At 48.8% G+C, this 23,737-nt stretch overlaps 1 protein-coding gene across 1 annotated transcript in view; it reads left to right on the top strand.

Annotated features, from left to right (window-relative positions):
• LOC144828450 (fucolectin-5-like) overlaps positions 1-2,844 on the top strand; it is a 37,856-nt gene extending 35,012 nt beyond the window's left edge. The window contains exon 3 of the mRNA XM_078686626.1: positions 2,526-2,844. Coding sequence (XP_078542752.1) covers positions 2,526-2,697 — 172 coding nt within the window. The 3' untranslated portion in view covers positions 2,698-2,844. The remainder of the gene's footprint in view (positions 1-2,525) is intronic.
• Positions 2,845-23,737: the final 20,893 nt, after the last annotated feature.

Below are 23,737 nucleotides of genomic sequence, written 5' to 3'. Positions count from 1 at the left end.
GACCACCCGTAAGGTGAAGACTAGGATCTCAGAACATAAGAGCACAATAAGATGCCAAAAGCAGTCAACAAGACTGACCAATCACTTCATTCAAGTAGGGCACAGACCCACGGACTTTGAGTGGACTGTGTTAGAACAACCCAACATTCCCAACCATATCACGGACATATCCAGACACTTGTTCAGAATCGAACAAAAATGGGTCTACAAGCTTAACTGCGACAAGAACGGGCTCAACGAAGACATCCCGTGGATGACACTATAGACAATGCATGAACTCTGAGAAATCTGCCTGGCTGGCCATCGTCTGCTATCCTGAGTTAGGCTTGGCCAATGAGACATGGAACAGAACCTACCCAGAGGTTGTCCAGATAGAGTCACTGTTAGGCCCACTGCTCAATAGTAATCCCCTGTTCCACGCAAAGATGGGTTTTAGCTCTATACACACTGGGTCGCTCCTTAACAAGAGAGCTCCGGATCATCCGACCACCCTAAGACTGACTGTATTAGAATCTACACCAGATAACACTAGGCAGTCTACAGTAGATCTGCTCATCACACCAATAATTGTCTTGTGTGGTGGACACTTACATACAAGGGACTCAATGAGACCGCATTAAGATAGAACACGGTCTCGGACTTCACTGAGTCTCTTTACATTCAGGGACCCTCCATGCGATGATAGTTGCAATTATATCACCGAGTCATCAGTGCTGATATCTGACTAATATTATGGAGATTATGAATTGAGCCTTAATTAAATATAACTGCAGATATGCCCCTCGGTATGGTGGTCCTTTGACGTGTCACTAGGTCTATTTACTGGCTGAAACGAGCGCGATTGCATAGCTTTTGCAATGAACTACATTTCCCTTTCCTGTAGTCTTTTGATCACACTCGCGCGCATGCACGCCCGCTGTCACTCATGTGGACTACACCTCCCATGAGCAGCGATAGTTCTGGCCTCTGCGCGCATGATCTGATGCGCAGGCACAGAATCAATAAGGAAGTGCACGTCGTCTCACACGGCACCTCCCCAAACAGCCCGGCCGGCTGTCAGAAGTACCGACGGATAGGTAAGGCAGCAGGAGGGGCTTCATTTAACTCTTTGATAGACCAGCAGCGCTCGTAATGCGCCGCTTGCCAGAATGGGTGGGAGCGCTCATGACTAGGTCTTAGTCTTTTTAGAGCGAGCGACATTACCGGTAGAGATGCATTTTTCTTTGATGGTACTAACATTGTGAGACCATGATTACATTTCGCCTATTGGAGGATCGTCTCTCTCCTGTCTATCTTTGGCGAATAACGCAATAGACATAACTATTACCTACACCGCAGCTCTGGTAACACTCTGACTGCTGATATCACGGCACATTGATGGTGAATACACCGCATCCGGCATATTTACGGGCATAACGATAGTTTAACGGGCCCCCCATGCGTGGAATGTCTTTCTGGGCACCCACCTTGGTTGGGCTTCTGTTATTGCCAGACACTGCGCTTTATTGACACTGACCCTGTATACATTTTTCTGCACTACAGAGCGGTGCTTCATTTTCCTGAGCTGTTTGCCAGGTGAGGTGAGGCGTTTTCCCTTACAAATTAAGGTGAGACATTGATTATTATTTTAACAATGTGGGATACTCTAAGGTAACTTTGACCTAGATATAACATCACAAATATTGACAAATTGTGCTTTGGGATAGCCTTAACTAATGTGAGTGCTATGTTATTGTGTTTTTCATTACATGTGGATTCGCTGGCTATATCAAAAATGGACACTCACAGGAGAAAATGGAAGTGTACAGGTGACACTTTGTATGTTTGTATATTGTCCTATTTTCACTTATTATTTACTTAGCAGTAGCAACTAAGTTAATGGGTCCTGAGGAAGCGGATGGTAACACTTGACCAATAACCGCAGAAACATGTCGACCAGATAGCCCAGTCAGAAGGTATTTGTTTGAACCACCTGACTTACTTGCACATTATTTTTAACCTTGGAGGTGCTTAACGCCAGAATAAAAGAAAATTGTATGCACCATCCAATCTTATACTTTTCAATTTTCACACTTTAATTTTTTGCACTGCTCACAGTTACGACAACTCAATCCACCAGACATCCATCCATCACTCTTTTTCTCCAATATTGATCTATGGTGATAGAGTGGTGGGTATACTACTGTGGAGTAGACCACATGATGTACTGGGCGCCCACTATCGCGTAACTGATGGACATTTTTCCACAGTGGTTTACTGTCCTTTCTGTCTTCCATCTCTAGAGGAATAACAGATACATAGCCAGCTACACATAGCATGTTTTGAATTCTTTATCAGACCCACAGTTATTTTTTGTTTTTCTGCACTCAATATACCTCTCCTCTTTCATTGTCTGATTTGTGATGCAACTCTTAATAGATCTTATGTCATCCTTGTCTTCGCTCCTTATGTACAATACTCATAGGTGGGCTTCCATGATAGGTCTGCCTAACTCTGTTGTTCTGGTTGTCTCTCTCGTTCTACAGGTGTGGCACCATCACTAATCTTGGCGCCGGATCCGTAACTACGCTGTGCTGCAAAGGGATGGTGGGCCGCTACGTCAGTGTCGTCATCACAGGCCGCCGGGAATACCTCACCCTGTGCGGAGTGGAAGTATACGGTGTTGTGCCACAGAAGGAGCCGAAAGTGTGCTGGTAGTGAGGAGGAGTGCTCACTCACAACCATGGTCACATGTCCAATATGGGACTTCTTTTACATTTTCCTAAGATGGTTCTGTTACTTTGCTGTCACATCTTTTGTATCAAATACCTGTAATTCTAGGCACTATAAAAGTTCTCTAACGCAGCATGCCCCATTGATTCATTGGACATTTAACAAGTGTGTGGTGGCTGGAAGGCAATTATCTTTAATCAACATGTTAGAAAATAACAATTTTTTGGGGGAAGGAAAGGGGATTTTTGACCATTTTTGCAGCTGTTTACAACAATGCACCATGTGCTTATCGCAGAAAGACTAAGGGGCCCATTACAATGTTGGGCGGATCACCACCACCCGCTTGGCGGTGGGGATCCCCCGACAATCTCTCCCAACCTCATGCCATTCCCCCCTGCCATATTACTATGGCTGGGGGGAAAGACCGTCTGCCGGTTTTCCGCCCCGGTCGATGAGTCGACCGGACGGAAAAGGTTTTAATATGTTGCGGTGTCTGTTAGACACCGACATCCATATTACGATGCATGCCACGGAAAAGCAGGTGGCCTTTTACATTGGGGGCCCGTAGCAGGTCCCCAGGTATTTTAAGGGAGGGGGTGCACATGGGGGGTACCTATGGTACCCCGTGCATTTGCATGCACAACATGACAGGCACCGCGCGGTGCCTGCCACGTTGTGCATGCAAATGCACAACATGCATTTTTGGCATTGCAGAGGGCAGTGCTTTCAGCACCGCCGGCCGCAATGTTGAAATGCAGGATGTGCCTGCCAGTGTGGCGGGTGCATCCTAATCACCCCCACGGGACCGCCGCACTTATGGAGGTAGGGCCCTTTTTACGTCGGGATGGCGGGCGGACAAAGTACGCTCTAATGATGCCCTAAGTCTCTAAAAGTGGTCCTGTGCACAGAGGTCAGTAACAAGGGTGGTTGGGCAGAGTGTGGGAACACTTACTTTGAGATGCAATGTGACGTCCTCCTCCACCGGTCTTCTCTCTTCCAGCCAGGCTCCAACACTGGATCCAGCAAACTTGCTTAACCGATCCTGGTGGTGCCAGCATGGAAGCAGCACGAGGACTGGAGGGAGCGGCCTCACTCAGCGCTCTCAAGAGCACTGGAGGCCTGCGCTTTCTCTAACTCAGCTGTCTAAGACAGCTAGGTTGAAAATGGTTAGAATGCGCAAGTCTGGCTGGCCGTTGCAAAGAGACAAGTGCATTTTAAAGCGCTCAGCTCCCTGCTGCCACTCGGCAGCACTGGCTCTACCCCATCCTAAAACTCAGTTTGGGACGGGTCGGCTACTCAAAAATAAAATGGGAATAAGTAAACGTAATTACTATTTTTTTTCCCGCTCTGGCCTGGGGCTTTTCTTTGTGGCGCAACACTCCTCCGCTCAAACAGAGGAGGCGTCCAGTGCAGTACACTCTTTCCAGAGACCCTAAGAGTCCAGTGAGACTAAACCAGAAAAGAGCCCTGCCTGTTCCCAGCTCAGGTGTGGATCAGGTATCCAGAACATTGCCATTAGGTAGATTTACCAGAATTTCATAAAACCGACTCTGCTCAAGACGTGTAGAATAACATTATAGCTCCAAGGTCAACGAGGTCTGCCTAATATGTGGATAGAGCTTCCTTTTCAGATGCAAACACCGGATTTCCATAGGGATTCAAGGAAATTTGAGTTGCACTCTATCAACCAACCACTAAAGGACACCGTTCGCACAGATGCCTATTGTACCATTTACGAACAAAGGTTTGCATTGGCCCAGTTTTGCAGCTACTCGAGTCCCTTCTCGCTTTTCACATCAGTACATTTTTCAAGGTTGCTTTTAGCGGCATGGATCATTTCCTGTCTTGCTATCAACTTCTACTTGAGGCCCAGGTATTCAGGATCCAAATCTTGCTTTGGTAGGTTGTTGGAGAAACTGATCACTTTTAAAGGTAAAGCAGCCATGCCACTATGGCACCACCATTTTGGTCTTTCTACCAGCTGAGTCTTGTGAGCCTGTCAGCTGGCACAGTCCTTGTGTTCATGCAGGTCCTGCATGCCGGCTTGTTCAGTGACGTCAAGTTATGATCATGTCCACCCTCTCCATGCTGTAGCCTCAGATCTGTGCATTGCTTTGTATGGCTGTCTTTATGTTCATTTCTGTTGCTAGGTAACATCTTGCAGCAGTGGTACTTACTGAATGACAGTATGGATTGTGGACGTATTTACTCACACAAGAACTGAGAGAAGGATTTTAAAGAAGGAGACATTTGTGCAAAGGCTTTTATTGAACCCTGAGAGGCTTATGGACATGCAACTACAATGAGTAACATTTCTTTCAGGTTGCACATACCATAGAGGAAAGCTTCCTGCAGCTCCCTCTCTTAAAATGTACTGTGTGTGAGCTTTTGAACCTGTGGTCTGGTTGCTCTTTGAGGTTTCAGCTAGAATAGCTGAAGTATGATCCTCCAGCTGTGCCATGCCAGAGATAGTCACAGATATTATGTCTGAAATATCTCCCAAGTAAGTGCCCTATTAGGCCAGCATTTCTGTAGTTACAGGAATAGCCACCATCTTGTTCGAAATGCATTACATACACTGTAGGATGGGCACCATTATGCAAGAGATACCTGTCCACATTGAAATAACATGACAATTGTCAATAGTACCCAAAATATGCCAAAGCGGGGCAACTGTATGACAGTAATGTTTCATGAATGTTCTCAATATACATTCAATCAATCAATCAATACATTTGTAGAGCGCGCTACTCACCCGTGAGGGTATCAAGGTGCTGAAGGGAGGGTGGGGTGCCGCTACCGTTCGAATAACCAGGTCTTGAGGTGTCTCCTGAAGGTGAGATGGTCCTGGGTCAGTCGTAAGTGTGCAGGGAGGGAGTTCCATGTCTTGGCTGCCAGCTAGGAGAACGATCTTCCTCCGATGGTGGCTCTGCGAATCCGTGGGACGGTGGCGAGGGCAAGGCTGGTGGAGCAGAGCTGGCGGGTGGGGGTGTAGAACGAGAGGCGGTTGTTGAGGTATTCGGGGCCCATGTTGTGGAGCGCTTTGTGTGCGTGGGTGAGCAGCCTGAACGTGATCCTCTTGCTGACGGGGAGCCAGTGCAGGTTTCTCAGGTGGGCGGATATGTGGTTGGGGCGAGGGATGTCGAGGATGAATCGTGCGGAGGTGTTCTGTATGCGCTGGAGCCGTTTCTGAAGTTTGGCTGTGGTTCCTGCGTATAGGGTGTTCCCGTAGTCCAGTTGGCTAGTGACGAGAGCCTGGGTGACCGTCTTTCTGGTTTCGGTGGGGATCCACCGGAAGATCTTTCGGAGCATGCGTAAGGTGTTGAAGCATGAGGACGAGACTGCGTTTACTTGCTTGGTCATCGTGAGGGAGGAGTCCAGGATGAATCCCAGGTTGCGGGCGTGGTCCCTGGGTGTCGGTGCGGTGCCCAGCGTCGTGGGCCACCAGGAGTCGTCCCAGGTGGATGGGGATTGTCCGAGGATGAGGACCTCCGTCTTGTCCGAGTTGAGCTTCAGGCAGCTGTGCTTCATCCATTCTGCGACATCTTTCATTCCGTCCTGAAAGTTGGCTTTGGCGGTGAGAGAGTCTTTGGTGAGGGAGAGTATCAGTTGGGTGTCGTCGGCGTAGGAGATGTTGTTGATGTTGTGTTTGCGTGCGATGGTGGCAAGGGGGCTCATGTAGATATTGAAGAGGGTTGGGCTGAGTGAGGAGCTCTGGGTTACGCCGCAGATGATCTTGGTGGCCTCGGAGCGGAAGGGAGGGAGGCGGACTCTCTGGGTTCTGTCTGAGAGGAACAATGTGATCCAGTCCAGGGCCTTTCCTTGGATCCCAGTGTTGTAGAGGCGGGTTATTAGGGTGCGGTGGCAGACGGTATCTAAAGCTGCCAAGAGGTCCAGGAGGATGAGAGCGGCTGTCTCTCCGTTGTCCAACAGGGTCCTAATGTCATCAGTGGCTGCAATGAGGGCAGTCTTGGTGCTGTGGTTGGCTTGGAATCCGGACTGGGATGGGTCGAGCGAGTTGTTTGCTTCGAGGAATGCAGTCAGCTGTTTATTGACGGTCTTCGCGATGATTTCTGCGTGTTTCCAGCTTCCAGGGAAGGTGACTGACGTGAAGGATCTGTTAATGATGCTCCGAAGGTGGGGTGCGATGATGGTGTCGGCTTTGTTGAAGATATGATGAGGGCATGGGTTGGAGGGGGAGCCGGAGTGGATGGTGTTCATGACGCGGATGGTGTCTTCCGTGCTGATGGGCGTCCATGCGCTGAAGCTGGTGGTGGGGGTCGTTGGTTTGGTGGCTGGAGTCGGAGTCTGGGGTCCGAAGCTGTTGTGTATGTCTGCAATCTTGCGGTGGAAGAATGCGGCGAGGGAGTTGCAGAGGTCTTGCGACGGTGTGATGTCGTTGTTGCTGGCGCTGGGGTTGGAGAGCTCTTTGACGATGCTGAAGAGTTCTTTGCTGTTGTGGGAGTTGTTGTCCAGCCGCTCTTTGAATGATGTCCTTTTGGTGGTGCGGATCATCTGGTGGTATTCGCGGGTGGCGCTCTTGAGGCCTGTCATGTTTTCTAATGTCCGTTTGTGGTGCCAAGCTTTTTCGAGGGTTCCGCATGTTTTCTGTGCGATTTTGAGGGCGTCTGTGAACCATGAGGTTTTTCTGTTGCTAGTCTTGCCTGGGGGTTTTGTCAGTGGGGCGAGGTTGTCGGCGCAGTTGGTGATCCACTGTGCGAGATTGTCTGCTGCGTCGTTGGTGTCAGGGGTGTCGACAGGTGGGTTCTGGCTCAGCGATGTGGTCAGCTGGTCTGTGGTGACTTTGCTCCAGCATCTGCGGGGGATCTGTAGCGTGTGGTGGTGGGATGTGGTCTTTTTGAAGGTGAAGTGGATGCAGCTGTGGTCGGTCCAGTGTAGTCCAGTGGAGTGGCTGAAGGCAACGTGGCTGCTGGCAGAGAAGATGGGGTCGAGCGTGTGGCCAGCGTAGTGGGTGGGGGTGTTCACCAGTTGCTTGAGTCCGAGGTTGTCGAGGTTGTCGAGCAGGATGGTGGTGTTGGTGTTGTTGTTTTTCTCCAGGTGGAAGTTTAGGTCCCCTAGGAGGATGTATTCTGGTGAGGCTAGGGCGTGCGGGCTGATGAAGTCGGCGATGGTTTCGCTGAATTGTATCCGTGGGCCCGGGGGTCTGTAGACGAGCGTTCCTCTGAGTGTGGTCTGGGGGTCGGTGTGGATCTGGAAGTGAAGGTGTTCGGCGGCGGTGAGTGTGTCTTCGGCGTTGGTCGTGACGCTGATGGTGTTCCTGTAGATGATGGCGATTCCTCCTCCAGTTTTGTTGACACGGTCCTTTCGGGAGATTTTGTAGCCATCTGGGATGGCTATGGCGATGTCGGGGGCCGAGGAGGCGTTCATCCAGGTTTCCGCGAGGAAGGCGACGTCTGGTGCTATTGTATCAAGGAGTTCCCAGAATTCGACGGTGTGTTTGTGGACGGAGCGGGTGTTGAGGAGGATGCACTTGAGGTGGTTGTTGTTGTCGTTGCTGTGTTCGGTGGGCGGGGTGCAGGTTCGGAGGCAGGTGAATTTGCATGCTTGGCAGGTGAAGGGTCCGTGGGTGCGCTTCGGGGTGGCTCAGCAGCAGGCGGCAGGTCGTCCTGTGTTGAGTTCGGTGAGGGTGGCGGTGTCGTACCTCAGTCGGGTGCCCTGGCAACGGCTGGGGCCAGGTGTTCTGGTGCTGGGCGCGGTCCAGGCACGGACGGGCGCAGACGGGCTTGCCTTTGGCGCGCCCGCTGCGCTGTGCGGCCTCCATATGAGGGGTTGTGGGAGGGAGGAGCAGCTGGGAGGCAGGAGCGGGGCGGCGATTGGGACAGCGGGGGGGCGGGCCGCAGGTGCGCAGCGGCGGGAAAGCGGAACAGCGGGCAGAACAGGGGGGAAAGGATACAGAAGAAAAACGGGGGAAGGGGGCACAAAGGGCACAACAGTGGCAAAAACAGTACAAACGGGCAAGCAATCCAAACAGGGATACGGTAACCAGAGGAGACAAAAGGCTTACACAGTCACAGACGCAGGCAGCGGCAAGAACGAGGCGTCAGTACTCAGCGGGGGTAGCGTCACAGGAGGACCGTGTGGCGGCTGACCTACCTGAGGACATGGTCAAAGGTCGCTCCCTTCACTGCCGCGAGGCCTCCATATGTGGGGTTGTGGGAGGGAGGAGCAGCTGGGAGGGGGGAGCGGGGCGGCGAATGGGACAGCGGGGGCGGGGCCGCATGGGCGCAGCGGCGGGAAAGCGGGCAGAACGGGGGGGAAAGGATACAGAAGAAAAACGGGGGAAGGGGGCATAAAGGGCACAACAGTGGCAAAAACAGTACAAACGGACAAGCAATCCAAACAGGGATACGGTAACCCGAGGAGACAAAGGGTTACACAGTCACAGACGCAGGCAGAGGCAAGAACGAGGCGGCAGTACTCAGCGGGGGTAGCATCACAGGAGGACCGTGTGGCGGCTGGGGGGGTGACCTACCTGAGGACAGTGTCAAAGGTCGCTCCCTTCACCGCCGCGCGGCCTCCATATGAAGGGTTGTGGGAGGGAGGAGCAGCTGGGAGGCGGGAGAGGGGCGGCGAATGGGACAGCGGGGGCGGGGCCGCAGGGGTGCAGCGGCGGGGAAGCGGAATAGCGGGCAGAATGGGGGGGAAAGGATACAGAAGAAAAACAGGGGAAGGGGGCACAAAGGGCACAACAGTGGCAAAAACAGTACAAACAGACAAGCAATCCAAACAGGGATACGGTAACCCGAGGAGACAAAGGGCTTACACAGTCACAGACGCAGGCAGAGGCAAGAACGAGGCGGCAGTACTCAGCGGGGGTAGCATCACAGGAGGACCGTGTGGCGGCTGGGGGGGCGACCTACCTGAGGACAGGGTCAAAGGCGGGTACGCTTATGGCACGGACAGAAATAATGTGCCCAGGATTCTTATGTATGTTAAGGATGGGCCACCACTGAGCTAGGGATAGCAGGTTTGATGTCAAGAATTTCTACAGTATGTCAAGGATGGCCAACTGTTATAATATCAATAGCCAGGATGTTGTCAAGATGTCCACAATGGCCAGAATGAGGCACTGGTTTGCAAAGGATAAGCAAAAGGACACATTCTCCCAAGACCACAAGGTGCCAGGGTCCCCATTAAACCAACCTCCCCAGCAGCTTCTCCTTCCCCTGCTAGCTACTCGTCCTTCCGGGGTGGTAGTCCAGACATCCACAGACAGAGGGAAACAGGTTGGCAGCCACACACACACACACACACAGACACACACACTCACATGAATCGACACACTATTTCACAAATGCCCCTTAGCCCCCCTCTCACTTACCTCCCAGGCAGCTGCAGTGATCCTGGCTCCAAGCGCATAATGGTACCCAGGCATGTGTTTTCCTGTATGGAAGTCAGTCCAGTGGGTATAAGGGGGGAACTGTCCCAAGGTTCTCAAACCGGCTGCCCCCAGGCCTCTCAGGGCTCAGCTCTCTGCCTGCTGGTCCCTCAGGAGGCACAGCACCTTCACTCAGGGCTTCAGGGCATCAGGAGGCAGGAGGCATGCAGGGGTAATGGTGCCCTAGCACACTTCAGGAAGCAGGAAGAAAAAGCTGGGTACCAGGCGATGGCAGGGAGATGTGCAAGCAGCAGTGGCTTCTTCACCCACAGTACTGACCCACTGCCCTGAATCCTCCGGTTTTTTCCGGGTCTCTGGAGGTTCTGAAAGAGCGGAGGAGGTGGAGATCTGGTGGCTGGACTTACATCTGGTCAGAGCTCAAAGCAGGATGCTTTCTTGTACTCAACGTCGGCAAATATGCTGTTCTTGCCAGCACCAGCATGCCAGCTTTCACCAATGCCACACAAAGACACATGGGCCATACTAGGTGGTGACAAAATGTGTTCTATTCTCGCACAGTGTGTGTAGAGTTTTGTACACTACTTTACTGTTCTTTTACTGCCAGATGTAGCTCTCAAGGAAAAGCAGGCTGCCCTGCCAACCACCTCCTCCTCCTCTCTCCCTCCACAGAAGGGAAAACACCCCGGCGAGTGGTCGACCCTGCTATTCCTATAGTTTACAAAACTCTAGGTGGTAGATCCCCCATCTCACAGCGCGTGACGTGCCAAACCAGGCCGAATACTGTGAGGTGCTAGCCTAAATCTTAAAAGTCAGCTTCAAGCCACCACCTCAAACCCAGATCTCAAATGAGCATTCAAATTCCAATTTCTGGCACTTGAAAACTGTGAAACTGACCCTCCCATACCAGATGTTGGCTACATTTGATCTTGTATGTACAAGATAATGGTCTCCACAAGTATTAATTTCTACTTTCAAAGTCTTGCGAGTTGTAAAAATGTGTGGTCATCTTGTCCTCAAGTAACCACGTCCCTCTTTTTCCTCATATACCGCTATGATACTCTGTTAAGTTCTTCCTATGTTGGGTATCATTCAAGAAATAAAAATAAAATATAATAAATTTGCTATTTTCACTCTAAAAGCTCTTCGTTCCATTATACTTCTTTAGTTTTATAATTTGCTTTTGATGGTTGAAGTTATCATTTGTACATTCTGTATGATCTCGCAAGCCTGATTTTTTGCTTTCAAAATAGCCTCAAGGACGCTAATGATTGTCTTTCAAACAAGATATTTAGCTTTTCTTGATGAACTTAAATCCAAAACTAAGAACTTGGGGCAGGGCTTTGTAGAGCGCTAGCCGGTCCCCTTTCCTTGGTCATGCTATATGGTAGTGACCCCATTCAAAGTCTTGAAGGCATAGCATGCCTGTTCTACAGACTTGAGTTTGGAATCCAAGTTAAGTACAACCTATAGGAGTTCAACCTGCAGATGAACATGTCTGAGGAGATCCACATTTATTACCAGGTGACATTTAAGAGTGGGCTGGTGATGATGCAACTACTGTGTGTGATCTTTACTGGACCCTCCCCCCTCCAAACTCTTACTGATGGGGTGCAAGATCTGCAGAACAAAGCGGCCGAGTTGTGCCTGAATCTTACAAGCTAAACCACATGAAACCAGCCTTCAAGGTTACCACTCCCAGTTGCGGTGAGAACCAAACAAACAATTCTATCTATAGATCATTCCTAGAGCCTCCTGGAACAAAGGTGGGGGCACGTGTAGAACATGGCACCCAAAGACAAGCCAACTGGGAATTTAGGGTCAGCCAAGTATTACAACCATGTTTGAAAGTCTCTGAGAGTTCAAGGCCCATATTCTAGTAGTTCTCATATCCCAACCCAATATGTACCCTCCCACTCATAGTGGTCCAAGCAGTCTTTGCTTCACCCCTCTCCCCGCACTCTCTCCACACACTCTCCCTACTCTCCCCAGCATGCCTCCCCTCACATTTCCCCCTTCTACCTCATCCTCACCCATCTCAAAACTATGCCCCAGCTCCTGGTCTACCATATACCCTACTCATCTCTCCAAACATGGGAAAAAAACTTTAAACATAAACTTCTAAGTCTACACCCTGAAATCCTTTTTGCGGATCACCACAATACACTCAACTCCTCTGTTGTCACCAACTTCATCTTCTCCAAACGCCCATCGAAGTGGAAAAGCCTATTTCTACGTCACCTCCCCATCACTGTCTCCCGCAAGATTCCTTATGGTCTCAAACTATCCACCACTCCATCTTCCTCCTTCTTGGGCGAAGTTGACATCTCCATCTTCAAATCTGGAAACATCCTCATCCAAGTCCCTGAAAATCACCTCCACATCTTTGAACATCACTTTAATACACTATTCCAACTCCTCTCACAGGTCTCTAATCCCCCTCTCACCCCCTCAACTCCTGGACTCTTCACACCTCTTTTTTTCCCCCACCCCTGCATCTCTTCTCTCTGACACACCCCAACTCCGGCATCCTTCACGAACCACGGTATCTCTCACCCCCCCACCGCTTCTCCATAACCTACCATCTACCCCCCATCTTTGACTTCTGTACCCAGCTCTACCGACTTCCCCAGCCCTCAACTCCACTGCTACACCCCCTTCCACTTGCACAATATCACCTGATCACCAACCTCTACTGACGACCACTACCCCCAACTACACCACCATCTCTAACACCCGTTCACCCCCTGCACCCCCTTCCACCTGCACAGAATCACCCACTTCCACACCCTTCACTACTGCCCTCGCCCAGCCTCAATTGGCCTCCCTGGCCTCCGTCTCTACCTCCATCTTTTGTTCTGGTTCTCAGCTCCACCTCCCCCCCTTACTCTCCACATGATTCCACCCTCCTCTCTCCCTAATCCTGAAAACTTTTGCCTTTCATTACTCACATCTCCCGCGCCTAGCGGTTTTATCTGTTACGAAACCCATGTCTCCCAAGCCCTTAACGTTAATGCACCCCTCACATCCCCTGCGCACATCGACTTGCCCACCCCCCCTCTCGACTATCTTAAACCACTTAGTGTCCCTGTCCCAATCACTCCTCATTCCTTTAGCCTACTCGCCTCTAATGCCCTTTCGCCCACAAACTCCCATTTCACCTCACTCTCTGATGCACTCTCTCCCCTCCCACCTCGCCAAATGACCCACACCTCCCCCTCGTTTTCTCCCACACCTCCCACTTTGACCACCACCTCTCTCCCTCCATCGGCCTCTCAGTTATCCCATATATCCCTTAATACTCTGGGTACACCAACCCCTATTGTCTCCCCGCCCCATCCCCTACCCATTACGAATTCCCCTTCCACGTCGACCACCATTTCCTCCCTTCCCTCCAAAAATGATCACGCCACACACCTTACTTCAAACTCCCTCCCCCCTCCAGGCTATCCCCCTTCTGTCATCAATCTCCGTCCCCTGCATTACGCTAACTCTTCTATCCTCCCAAATACTATCGATCCTCTTCACTCCTCACTTCTCACACAATCACTACTTAATGTTGAACTACTCCTGATGTCCCTTGTCGTTGATCTCGCCTCTCTCAGACCTGATGTCTCACTCCTCATTAAAGCCCACCCCTCTACCCAGGCTCACACATTGGTCCCTTCACCAATCTCCATCCCCCTATCATCATACACCGATTCCTCTATTCCTAATACCCCCAAGAACTGCCCTCCTTTTACTGATGCGGTTACCAACACCAACACGTCTCCTTGCGATAACACCTACACCAGCACTCCACCTTGCCCTACCCTCCCTCTTAACCCCAATACCCCATCCAATCGACCCCTTAAAAGCTCTTTGGCATCTCCCCAAGAATCCCACCCTTCTACTCCCCCTAGCCTTCAGTCCACTATCCCTGTTCTCCTGGGTACAAGCAGACTACCCCTTCTTCCCACATCACCTAGACTCCCACAACAACTAAAACCTGTACCCCCCTGTCACCATCCCAATTACCCGACCCCACCCCCCTGTCATGCATGCTGATTAACTGCCGATCCGCCTCCTGCCACGCAACTGAGATTGCGGAAACTATTCTCAGTGAAAACATAGACATAGCATCCCTTACTGAAACCTGGCTAAACCCCTATTCCACTCCTATTCTAGATCTGCTGATTCCCCCTGGTTATCTCATCATTAAAAAAGATAGAAGTGAACACATAGGAGGGGGCCTTGCCATTATCTTCACAGATAATCTTAATATCTCGCTTGTCCAACTGCAAGACCCATCCACATTTGAATACCTCTGCGCAGATATCAATATCCCAGGCTTCCCTACCATTAGGCTTCACACTATCTACCACCCCCTGGAAACTCTATCTCCTTTACTGAAGAGATGTCCGATCTTATTACGCTAGCGTCATTATCCCACTGTAAAAACATCTTTCTAGGAGACTACAACATCCACTGGAATAAAAATGACGACCCAGCGATCTCCCGGTTTAACAATATCATGGACATTACCGACCTGATCCAACTATGCCAATCCCAACTCACACGAAAGGTGCCACCCTTGATGCTATCTTGACTAACAAGGATCTCACCTCCCTCTCAAAGATCCTTCTAGTAGACTGGTCCGACCATTACCTTATCCTCTTCAACTTAAATGGTTCCATTATACACCCGACCCCACAGGCATTTTACCTTTGAAACCTACTCGTAAACTTCACCTCATTCCGCCGGGCGAATTGGAATCCACCATTAAATCTCGCTTACTTCGCCCCCCACTCTCACATAGCACCAGCGACCTTACTGAACCCTACAACAATTCGATTTGTGATACCCTGGATCAAATTGCCCCTATTAAATACAAGCAAGAAAATAACATCCCACCAAAATCCTGCTTCAACTCGGACCTTAACATGGAAAGACAGGCACTCAGGCACTCAGAACGTACCTGGAGGAATCATCCCACCACTATCAATTTGGTGCTTCTGAGAAATGCTAGGGCACAATACAAAAAACACATCTTCAATGAAAAAGCCTCCTATCTTTGTACGCAGCTAGATCATGCCAGAAGCCGCCCCAGAGAACTCTTTAACATTGTTAAAAACCAAACCTCCTCTGGCCCTCCCAAAATACTAGCCACTATTGAAAGGTGTGAAGAAATTGCAAGCTTCTTCTCCAACAAAGTCAACGCCATCGAACTTTTCTTTGCCGCCACCCCCCTCTCACCTCAACCTCCCCTCAAACATCACCTCCTCCCTAACATTCATAGCACTAGCTCGCTCTCTTCTCCCCCGTTTCAAGACATCTTCCAACCACTCGCAGTACCACCCTCCCAGGCTCCGCTCTCATACACCACCAAACTAAAAACAATGCCTCCTGGAGCGAATTCTCCCCTGTATCCGAAACAGTTATAGTCAATATCATCTTTAAACTAAAACCATCCTCTCACACTAAAGACCCTCTCCCCTCTCACCTGGTCCAAGAATTAAAACACATCATTGCCCCGCTTTGGACCAGCATCATCAACTCCTCTCTCTCCACGGGCTGTGTTCTTGCCTCCCTTCAATTAGGTCAAATCTCCCCATCCTCAAAAACTCCTCCGTCGACCCCAATGACCTCAACAACCTACGCCCCATCTCTAACCTTCCCTACCTCTCAAAAGCCCTGGAAAAATGTGTCCTTTCCCAACTTGATAACCATATCATCTTTTTCAATCTCCTTGACATGTTCCAATCAGGCTTCAGAAAAGGATGCAGTACTCAAACGGCCATGCTCAACATTACTGATGACATTCACCGCTCTCTAGACAGAGGTGAATCCTCTCTGCTAATCCTCCTTGACCTTTCCGCAGCATTCGATACTGTACACCACCCCACCCTCCTCAACACCCTTAAAATTTGATTTGGTTTTGAGAGCACCGTACTCGAATGGTTCTCCTCCTTCCTTCAATACGGATCCCAAAAAATTAAGCTCAGTCAATGCCTCTCCAAACCCCAACCGGTCTCACTTGGAGTTCCACAAGGCTCTGTCCTCTCCCCAACACTATTCAACCTATTCATGGAAACACTCACCCTCATTCTCAAACAAGCAAAAATATCCTACCACCTCTACGCCGACGACACCCAACTTTACTACAAGATCAAATCCCACAATGACATCCTTAACCTCAATGACACATTGAATAAAGTTCAAGCCTGGTTCCACCTCAATCATCTCAAACTGAACCCTAAAAAAAACTGAAATCATCCTATTTAGTCCCAAGAGCAACTCTCTCCCTATTCAACTCTGCATCAACGATATCACAGCTCTCAAATGCCCCCTCTCTACCTCGAACTCTGTCAAATCCCTAGGCATCAGTATTGATCTAAACCTGAATCTCATCCCACACATTAAAAATGCTAGCAAAAGTGCCCTTTTCACCCTTCATCACCTCAAAAAACTAAAACCTTTTATTCCTGCCGATGACTTTAGAATCGTTGTCCAATCACTTTTCCTGTCTAAAATTGATTATGGTAACGCAACACTCGCTGGGACCCCTAAAATCCACCTGGCACCGATTAAATGTGTTCTCACCTCGCCGCCAGACTTATCTCCGATTGTAAAAAATTCGACCACATCTCTCCTGTCCTTAAAAACCTCAACTGGCTCTGATTAGAAGGAAGATCCACATACAAGACTGCATGTATCACGTACAAAGCCCTCCACCTTAACACCCCCTCTTACCTGGCTGACAAACTACAAAAAGCTGGGTGCTCTAGGTCCCTTAGGAGCACAAACTCCCTTTTCCTAATCCCTCCCAAACTCAAATGCAAAAAAGCCCAATCCCGTGCATTCTCTGGTAATGCCCCTACAATTTGGAACTCTCCCCAAAGATCTCCATTGCAACCCCTCCTACCCTCTCTTCAAAAAAAGGCTCAAATCACTTCTTCTTGACAAATACTGGGGCACCTAAGGTCTCTGATTCGAGTGCTGCCCGACTCCTGCCGCCGTGCTTTCCCTTCACCCCACCCCTTTTCTCACTTCTGTAACCTCTTTTCCTCCTGTTTCTCACCCCCTATTTCTCCTACTCTCTATACCCTCCATCCTCTTTTCATTCTCCTTGCCTCTCCGGCCCTCTCCTATCCTCCATGGTTATTTGCACGCGGCTATGCCGTCTTATTTGGCTACCTCCTTTCCATGTGAATGCAATGTTTTGGAATTCTCATGATTAATGCACACTGTGAACTATTTCGTGTATGTATATCGACCTTGTAAAGCGCTCTGATACCCTCGGGTCCAGTAGCGCTATCTAAAACTCTCTAAATAAATAAATGAATAAATAAATAAACCAGTGCCCAGAAACCTCATTTTTAGTAGTCACTAAAAAGTAAAATGTAAGCACAGAATTGAATAGACTAGTGTTGTTAACATAAAATAGGGGGTGGGGGCGGAGTTATTACAGATATAATAGATATATAATTGAGGGCAGAGGTAAACCACCTGCACTTCCTGCTAACAGCTGTTGTGATTGGTCGTCTGCTGATGCTTCAATAGTGTAAGGGAAGTGACGAGTAGTGCTGGAAGTCCCAATTCCCCTGTGATGATATTTATGACAAGCCACAGTTATCAATATGTGATGGTGCACCATGGTGAGACGTGGAGGACCAAGGTTTAACCTTGTTTGTGACTGCACATTTGACCAGGGTGTCATCCAGTTTGGTTCTATCTAAACTCCTTAATTTCTCTCATGACAAACAAGTGCTCGGTAGAGGCAAGTAGGGGATGTGCGGGGATTTACAAAGCGTACAAACATATGGGGAGAGTATGGTTAACCCTCCACTCCCTAGCCGCAGACATCTCAAAACCTTCCTGTTCCCCAGCCCTCCAGCAGTATAGCTTCCGTTCCCTACCCCTCTGGTTCTTCGCTGTCTAGCGCCAGGAAACCGCTCCGGTAACAGTGCGCTCAATAAATTCATTAAAATTCAAATTCAAATTAGCTGCACAGCGTGTTTGCGGATACTGATTCCAAACGTTCATCTCTCATTAAGTCCAATTTTAAAAAATTTTCTATCTTGTCTATAATATTTATCACATCCTCTTCTTTGACTTGTCCACATTTCAACAACTTGTAGCTGAAAAACTTCTAGTATTAGCGTGTGCCCATCCGGGCCTCTCTTTCGCAAATACGATTTCAGTACAACAGATGGTTCAAAGCAGCAGTTGTTTATTCGAAAACCCAATGCATTTCGGGCATTTTATTGCCCTTCGTCAGGGGAGTCTAAAAAACAGTAATACAAAACAGTACTTTAGGTCTGATATTTACACGCATTTGTTCCTATTTACAGATAAAGACATTCTTATCAAAAATACACTTGCAAACTATCAAGCCATTTTGGGTCTCTGTTTGCTGTTCCACCCCCATTAACCAAAAGGTTAAATCACTCACTTCCATTACGATGGTGACATGTTAAGAAACACACTTAAATGCATCTTTAAACTGAGCAATTTCACACACCATCCTTCCGTCTTTGTGCTTTGAACTGATAACATTTGCGTTTGTAAACGCCAAGTTCCCTTAACAGTATACCAAACTTCTCTATTATTTTCCTATATCGAGCGGTTTCTCTATCTATCTCATTTTAAACATGCGCGTAGCGCTTTCTTTTTCCACCGTGTTTCCATGCTATTGCACATAAAGTATACCTGCTGCCTTCAACTTTCATTCTCTACTCAGCATTAGTCTCAGCCTTCATTCTTCCATGAAAACATCTCTCTGTGTAACCTCAGTATTTAATTCTCGTGTGCTTCATCTCACTCACGTGGTGTAGATTTAATTACTGACACCTGTAACGTACTCACATTCCTACAATTCCCGTGATGCATCTTCTTCGCATAAGTAAACAGCTTTAAATGATTTACAAAGCACCAAAATATATAAAGGCACATATTCCATAGTTTGACCTACGGTAAAATTTAAATCTCTCAGGCTTTCTTTTTTTTATTGCTTTGTGTACATAAATACAAACTGGAAACAATTTGTTTGTGGGTCTGTACTCATTTTTAAAATGTTAAAGAAACAGAAATTGGAACCTGATGTAGTAACCTATTTTGTGTTCTGAAATTTGAAAATTAGGTGCGTTTGCGGGTGCAAAATTGTTTTTTACTATGTACTAGTCCTAGTCAGTAAACAAATACCAACTCCTAAAATGGGATTGCAAATGGATACCAATTTGAAAGTTGGAAAGGGCATGTTGTAGAGGTCCGTTCCAAATTGCAAATCAGAAAGAGATGTATCAGTGATTTTGCAACGTAATCTGGTCATAAAACACTGTGTCTGTATGAGCATCCATTCACAAAGGGGGAGGGGTCTTGTTAGACCATTCGCCATTTGAGAATGTACAAAAAATTTTGTTAGACCACCACCAACCATCAAACAAACTTTTGAGAAAAAGGTACCTTTTTTTAACGCAGTCCGGTTGCCGCACTTAACATTAAGTTTACTTAAAAACCATCACAGACATAGTGGTCTGCTAACTGTGGCAGGTCGCTCCCTGCCTATTATGACCTGCTCAATAAATATTCATAAGGCAGTGTGGTCTGCAAATCACAACGATTCCCTATTTTGAGAACCGACCTATTAGTATACAGGGTGTTTCGCAAAATCAGATTGCATTTGCAAAAAGGAAGTGCACAATTTGCATCCCCTTTTTGCAATTGGAATCTCCCCACATCAAGCGCTATCATCTTTTGAATATTACTTAATGCTGTCAAGCGTGACTGGCAGCCCAACAGCTGTGTATACTGACAGCATCTGGAGTTCAAAAGGGCTAAGGTGTCCCATTGAACTGTCGCTGCGAATGTGCACATGCCAGCACTGTAATGTGAAAGCTTTCAGAAGAGTCATTATTTTATTGAGTATGTCTACTTAGGGCACTACACTATTACAAGTACAGAATTACAAATGTAGACTTATCAGTTAGACAAATGCAGAAATAAACTTAATTTGCTTCGCTTAACAAAAATAAACGAGGATAAATACCAATATGATTAAAAAAACAATAAACATGGATAAATACAGATGTAAAGTAGAAATAAAGTACCAAAAACCAAATTAGGGTCTGGTGTTGCCTCTAACTTAATCTCGGTTATTACTGCATTGCCTTTTTGAACAAATGCAGCATTTCACTTTTTAAAACCGGGAGTTCATGCTCCCATGAGGCTAGTAATGGACACACCCAGCCTTATCTCTGGATTTACAGTGTGTGCACAGAGGGTGGACACCCACTCGTGTCACCTCTCACCCCGAAAAGGTCCCAGTGCTGCTGTGTTTACCCACAGCTCAGCAGGCATCCGAGGACGGGGGAATGAAGGCTTGCCACGTTCTTGCGTCTCACGGAAGGGCGCGGAAAAAAGCTGAAAGAAAGAAAAGTTCAATAGAAACGTGTCCTCTGATCTGGACTCGGCGGCAGAGGTACTGGTGACGACAGCGACAGGCAGGGGCAGAGATCTCTCTATAGTAGTGTAGGAAAAAGTAGCAACAACAAACAAGCATTGGAAATGCAATAGGTCTCGCAGTAGTAAAGTTTGAGCTATAGGTGTTATTTATTTTTTTGTTTTTTATTTATGTGTTGTTTTTTCTAAATAGCTAAATTAATAGCTTTCTTCTTTACAAAGCCAATAGTTATAATTTGTGTAAATGTGACACCTCTAGCATTTGTAAAGCAACATGTGTTGTATTAACGGGACTTATATGTGACTTATATGTATTGATATAAAAAAAATCAATGGATTAAAAAAAATTATAATAATTAATACGTAAATAAAATGGATTTTATTTTATATTGCCAATAGCTTAAAGTTTATTAAATATATTTAGTGAAGATGCTGTGGTTGCGCTGAGTGAGGGTGAGTGAGGGTGAGGGTGAGTGAGCGATTGAGGGTGAGTGAGCGATTGAGGGTGAGTGAGGGATTGAGGGTGAGTGAGGGTGAGGGGTTGAGGGTGAGTGAGGGTGAGTAAGGGTGAGTAAGGGTGAGTGAGGGTGAGTGAGGGTGAGTGAGTGAGGGTGAGGGGTTGAGGGTGAGTGAGGGTGAGGGTGGGTGAGGGTGAGTGAGGGTGAGGGTGAGTGAGGGGTTGAGGGTGAGTGAGGGTGAGGGGTTGAGGGTGAGTGAGGGTGGGTGAGGGGTTGAGGGTCAGTGAGGGTGGGTGAGGGTGAGTGAGGGTGAGTAAGGGTGAGTGAGGGTGAGTAAGGGTGAGTGAGGGTGAGTGAGGGTGAGTGAGGGTGAGTGAGGGTGAGGGGTTGAGGGTGAGTGAGGGTGAGGGTGGGTGAGGGTGGGTGAGGGTGAGTGAGGGTGAGGGGTTGAGGGTGAGTGAGGGTGAGGGGTTGAGGGTGGGTGAGGGGGTGAGTGAGGGTGAGTGAGGGTGAGGGATTGAGGGTGAGGGGTTGAGGGTGAGTGAGGGTGAGTGAGGGTGAGGGGTTGAGGGTGGGTGAGGGTGAGGGGTTGAGGGTGGGTGAGGGTGAGTGAGGGGTTGAGGGTGAGTGAGGGTGAGGGGTTGAGGGTGAGTGAGGGTGGGTGAGGGGTTGAGGGTGAGTGAGGGTGGGTGAGGGTGAGTAAGGGTGAGTGAGGGTGAGTGAGGGTGAGAGGGTGAGGGTGGGTGAGGGTGGGTGAGGGTGAGTGAGGGTGAGGGGTTGAGGGTGAGTGAGGGTGAGGGAGTGAGGGTGAGGGTGAGGGTGAGTGAGGGTGAGGGTGAGGGATTGAGGGTGAGGGGTTGAGGGTGAGGGGTTGAGGGTGAGGGGTTGAGGGTGAGTGAGGGTGAGTGAGGATGAGGTGTTGAGGGTGGGTGAGGGTGAGTGAGGGTGAGAGTGAGAGTGAGGGTGAGGGTGAGTGAGGGTGAGTGTGAGGGGTTGAGGGTGGGTGAGGGTGAGTGAGGGTGAGGGTGAGGGGTTGAGGGTGAGTGAGGATGAGTGAGAGTGAGGGGTTGAGGGTGAGGGGTTGAGGGTGAGTGAGGGTGAGGGGTTGAGGGTGAGTGGGGTTGAGGGTGAGTGAGGGTGAGGGTGAGTGAGGGTGAGTGAGGGTGGGGGTTTGAGGATGAGTGAGAGTGAGGGTGAGTGAGGGTGAGTGAGGGTGAGTGAGGGTGAGGGTGAGTGAGGGTGAGGGGTTGAGGGTGAGTGAGGGTGAGTGAGGGTGAGGGGTTGAGGGTGAGTGAGGGTGAGGGGTTGAGGGTGAGTGAGGGTGAGGGGTTGAGGGTGAGTGAGGGTGAGGGGTTGAGGGTGAGTGAGGGTGAGTGGTTGAGGGTGAGTGAGGGTGAGTGAGGGTGAGGGGTTGAGGGTGAGGGGTTGAGGGTGAGTGAGGGTGAGGGGGTGAGTGAGGATGAGGGTGAGTGAGGGGTTGAGGGTGTGAGGTTTCGGGTGTGTGACGGTGTGTGAGTGTGAGTGAGGGTGATTGAGGGTGAGAGGTGTTGTTAGGCAGAGGGTGTGTGACGGTGTGTGAGCGTGAGGGTGTGTGAGGCTGAGTGTGAGTGAGTGTGAGTGAGGGGGTGTGAGGGTGATGGGGTGTGAGGGTGAGGGGGTGTGAGGGTGAGGGGGTGTGGGTGAGTGTGAGCAAGGGAGTGTGAGTGTGTGTGAGTTGTTGAAGGTGAGAGTTAGGGTGTGTGAGGGTGATGGTGTGAGGGTGATTGAGGGTGTGTGAGGGTGAGGGGATGAGGGTAAGGCTGTGTGAGGCTGAGGGGTGTTGATGGTGAGAGAGTGTGAGGGGTGTGAGTGGGTGCGGCTGTCCGGTGTAGTGAGTGTGAGCTTGTTGTGAGGGGTGTTATTTTTTGAGGGGAGTGAGGGTGTGTGAGTGTGTGTGAGTGTGAGGGGGTGTGAGTGTGTGTGAGGGTGAGTGTGGCGGGAAGAGGGCATCAGCTGGCAAACCAGAGAGCCCCCTCAGACCTTGGAGCGCCCCAATTGGCTCTGAAATGAAAGGCCACTTCGCCACACACACAGTGTACACACTTCCAGCTGCTGAAACGTTGTTCATCTGTGCTTTCACACTTGTAATCAAAAGCCCGGGCCAACCGCGTAATGGCCCGACCACTCACGTCTTATTCCAGGCCGAATTGTAATGCAACAAACATTGTGGGGGTTGATCGTGTGTCTTGTTCTGCAGAGAGCTTTCTGTTTTCACAAGCTAGAAAGAAACCGGGACCGAAAAAAAACTTGAAAGTATGTGCCACACAGCTGTTCAAAAACTGATACGCATGGTTTCATTCTTCTTGAACGCAGTTATCATTTGAAAAACTGTAGTTTTCTTGAAAATCCAATATTTAAAATGGGACGAGTCGCAAAATAAATAGAATAAAAAAGTTAATTTTCGAAATGCATTGCTTTACACATCTGTTTTTCACACGACTTTTAACGTGCATACCCATTGATGCAATTTAGGGTTGCATGCATGTGTCTGTGTATATATTTATATATGTGTACATACATGTTTACATTCATGTTTATTTTCCTGCAAGCACACTCACACGCTTAGACAACCTTCATACATGTTAATGTATCTATCTACTACGTCGAGTATGTGAAGCCGTGTCTTGCAGGCAACGTGAACAGTCCTAGCGTGTTTGTAGACTTTATGGTAACCGATTTGTTATGTGACCTTGAAGTCGTGTGTAATATATAACAGGCATGATTTTTTTTT

Source organism: Lissotriton helveticus, chromosome 4_1 (assembly GCF_964261635.1).
Source record: "Lissotriton helveticus chromosome 4_1, aLisHel1.1, whole genome shotgun sequence".
In the NCBI taxonomy this organism is placed as follows: Eukaryota; Metazoa; Chordata; class Amphibia; order Caudata; family Salamandridae; genus Lissotriton; species Lissotriton helveticus.
The sequence above is the reverse complement of the archived record's forward strand: the minus strand, read 5'-3'. Positions and strand labels throughout refer to the sequence as shown.